This window comes from Palaemon carinicauda, chromosome 11 (assembly GCF_036898095.1).
Source record: "Palaemon carinicauda isolate YSFRI2023 chromosome 11, ASM3689809v2, whole genome shotgun sequence".
NCBI lineage: Eukaryota > Metazoa > Arthropoda > Malacostraca > Decapoda > Palaemonidae > Palaemon > Palaemon carinicauda.
The window spans coordinates 42,973,620-42,977,008 of record NC_090735.1 but is presented as its reverse complement, the minus strand read 5'-3'; the positions used below and the strand labels follow the sequence as shown (position 1 = coordinate 42,977,008).

The 3,389-nt window shown below is 36.9% G+C and overlaps 1 protein-coding gene across 1 annotated transcript; it reads right to left on the bottom strand.

Moving 5' to 3' along the window:
* Positions 1 to 277: 277 nt before the first annotated feature.
* Positions 278 to 3,058, bottom strand: LOC137649259 (uncharacterized). The gene has a single exon (XM_068382246.1). It carries the CDS (start codon positions 3,056 to 3,058, stop codon positions 278 to 280), a length of 2,781 nt encoding a protein of 926 aa, XP_068238347.1.
* Positions 3,059 to 3,389: the final 331 nt, after the last annotated feature.

The window sequence follows — 3,389 nt, the reverse complement described above, 5'->3', positions numbered from 1 at the left end:
TTAATTTGGTTAGTACTCAGGATAGGACTTCTACACACATTAGGTAACAAAACAGAATTATTACCCGGCCAAGCAAATTCTTTCTCCGAAGTTACACATTTCGAATTAACCTCCTCTGAAACAGACAAAACCACTGTTTTCTCTCGCTCAAAGTACTTTTTTAACATGTTAATATGACATTGCAAATTACGATCAGGAAGCTTAATAATGTAATTCAAATCATTCACTTTGCTTAGAACTTCAAAGGGTCCCAAAAACTTATTCTGTAACGAACCTCTTACACCCTGTGACAAACCAGTACTTTATCTCCAGGAACAAAGACCCTTTCCTTAGATTTTAAATCATACAAAGACTTCATCTTGCTTTGACTCTTCAGTAAATTACTCTTTGCTATTTCCCACATTTCGTAAAGCTTTCCCTTACCATCATTAATTAAATCAGCAATATTCACTTCGCTCGGCCCATTACCTTCCCAAACTTCCCTTAACAAGTCTAATGGACCTCTTACTTTATGCGCAAACACCAAGTTGAATGGAGCAAAATTTGTTGTCTCATTTGGTATAGACCACACTGCAAACAACAAATAAGGAAGATATTCTTCCCACAAACCAACCTTTTCATTGCACATCTTCCGAATCATTGCCTTCAAAGTTTGGTGGAATCTTTCTACAATTCCCTGTGACTCCGGATGGTATGGAGTAGAAGGTTTATGTTCAATTCCAAAATTCTTAAACTGCTGCAGCAATAGTTTAGATAAGAAATTAGTTCCACGATCAGACTGGATGGTTTTAGGAAGACCAAACCTAGAAAAATAATTGATCAAATGTTTGGCAATGACCCTAGCTTTCTGGGACTTAAGAGGGATAGCCTCGGGATATCTGGTTAACCTGTCTATGATAGTTAGTACATACTCAGACCCTACTTTCGAACGAGGTAAGGGACCCACAACATCAATGACTACATGCTCGAAGGGTTCTCTTAAAGAAGGAATGGGAGAAAGGGGAGCCTTAGGAATTACCATATTAGGCTTACCAGAAATTTGGCACTGGTGACACATCTTACAATATTTCTTGACATCTCTTTTCAGACCTTTCCAATAGAAATTTTTCCTAACCCTATCAAAGGTTTTAGTAATACCCAAGTGACCAGCAAACAAATCATCATGAGCTTTTCTTAATATACCATTTCTGAATTTAGAAGGTACAACAATTACCCTATGCTTCAACAGATTTCCCTCTCGTTTCCGAATAGGAACAATTACTTTATAGAGAACTTCATTATCCACTTCATAATCTACTCCTTTACCCTCTTTCAACTTAACTTTAATATTTTTAATCTCAATGTCTTCATTTTGAACCTTTACTAAGTCATCTCTATTGCAATTCATTACTTCTTCAGAGCAAATAGATTTATTGTTACTTACATGATCTAATGAATCTGCATTAAACAAACTCTCCAAATCAGGATGCTCAACTTCAAAATCGGTACTTTTGCCTGACCTAGTTGTCACAAGCACAGTTTCAGGTTTAGGTACTAACACCTGTGGATTGGCAAAAACTGTCGGATTACAACTTACTTTACCTTGAGCAAGATCATTTGCCAAAACAACATCAACCTCAGGTATGGGGAGAGTATCAACAACCGCAAACTTAGCCTCCCTGGCAACAATATCTGAAAAAAAATACAGTTCAACTACCGGGCAAGATATCCACTCGTTTCCAACACCTTTAATAAGTTTATGCTCATTCAACCAATTACTGCCCACTGGAATGGCTTTCCGTAGAATTAAAGATTGAGAAGACCCTGTATCTCTAAGTACATTGACATTATGACACTCTTGCCAACTTTCAAGTGTGCTGATTTTACCTTGAGATTTAAACCACTTAAAGTCGTCATCCACTTCCTGTTTATTATTAACGAGCATGGCAGAATCCCTTTTAGGACACTTAGTAGCTATATGCCCATTTTTACCACAACAAAAGCAAGTTACCCTGCCCTGGTACTTAGATTTAAAATGCTTTTGGGGAGAAGCAGGACTACTCTTAAATTGATTACCATCATTAGCAGTTACGTTAACCCCTGTAGGCAATTTAACAGTTTCACAAGTATTATATTTACCTTTAGCAGCAGGCTTAGAATAACTATTATGAGTTATCACATACCCATCAGCTAACCGAGCAGCACTCGCTAAATTGTCAATTTTCTTTTCATCTAAGAAAATGCAAAGGTCTTTAGGCAAATTGTGCTTAAAATTTTCCAATAACATTAACTGACACAATTTAGCATACTCACAATTGACATCGCTGGATCTCAACCAATTTTCAAAATGTTTCTCCATTTTACGAGCAAACTCCACGAAAGTTTGATTGGAGGATTTTCGACTGTCACGAAACTTTACTCTGTAGGCTTCAGGAACCATCTCATAAATCCTTAAAATGGCTTCTTTCACTTTAGCATAATCTTTACTATCTTCTAACGACAGAGAAGCCCAAGCCTTTAGGGCCTTCCCGGAGAAAGCAGTCTGAGCCATGAATGCCCACTTATCCTCACTCCAATTGAAATTTGCCGCTACCTTCTCAAAAGTTATGAAAAATTCTACGACGTCACTCTCGTCAAACTTTGGTACGTACTTCAACATACGGGAATCTTCATTACCAGAAATGGGAGATTGGGAACCCGTCAGCCTGGCCAACTCCAACTCATGATCACGTTTCTGCTGTTCATTTTCTAACTGCTTCATACTAAGTTCATGTTCACGCCGGTTCTGTTCATCTTCAAACTCGAGTTTTTTCAAATCAAGTTTCAGTCGAAGCTTCACTACCTCACAGTCTTCGTCGATTTCTTCTTCCAAAAGCTTGAAGTCAACGTCCACTCCATCCGGAACAAGATGCGCTATAATACCTTTCCTTATGTCATCATTAGTACTACTAAGCGTAAAACCCAACTCTAAATAATCCGACACAACCAGCAGTTCCGACTTTTTAATAGTAAACAATTTACTACGCCAATTGTCTCTACTAAGAAAACGAGCGGCATCGTCAGTAGTTTCAATTTCCATGTTTTTATCATTAATTATACAATCCAACTCAATGACACTGCTGAATATCCCGCTGAGGATGCCAAAGATATGTTACGGACCAATTCTTAAATACTTAAAAGTTTATTGCCGACAGATTCCGGCACATAACATATTTAATTTATTGACCTTTTATCACTTTATACATATATAGCTTGAGCTTTAATAATAATGATCTTCAGCAATGACATTAGAGTGGAATAATAAAACATACCAAAACATTTTAAATAATTATTAACCAAAAAAAAAACCCATAAACGTATAAAGGAAGTAATGAAAAAATTTACAAACAATCCAATTGAAAGTTACAATA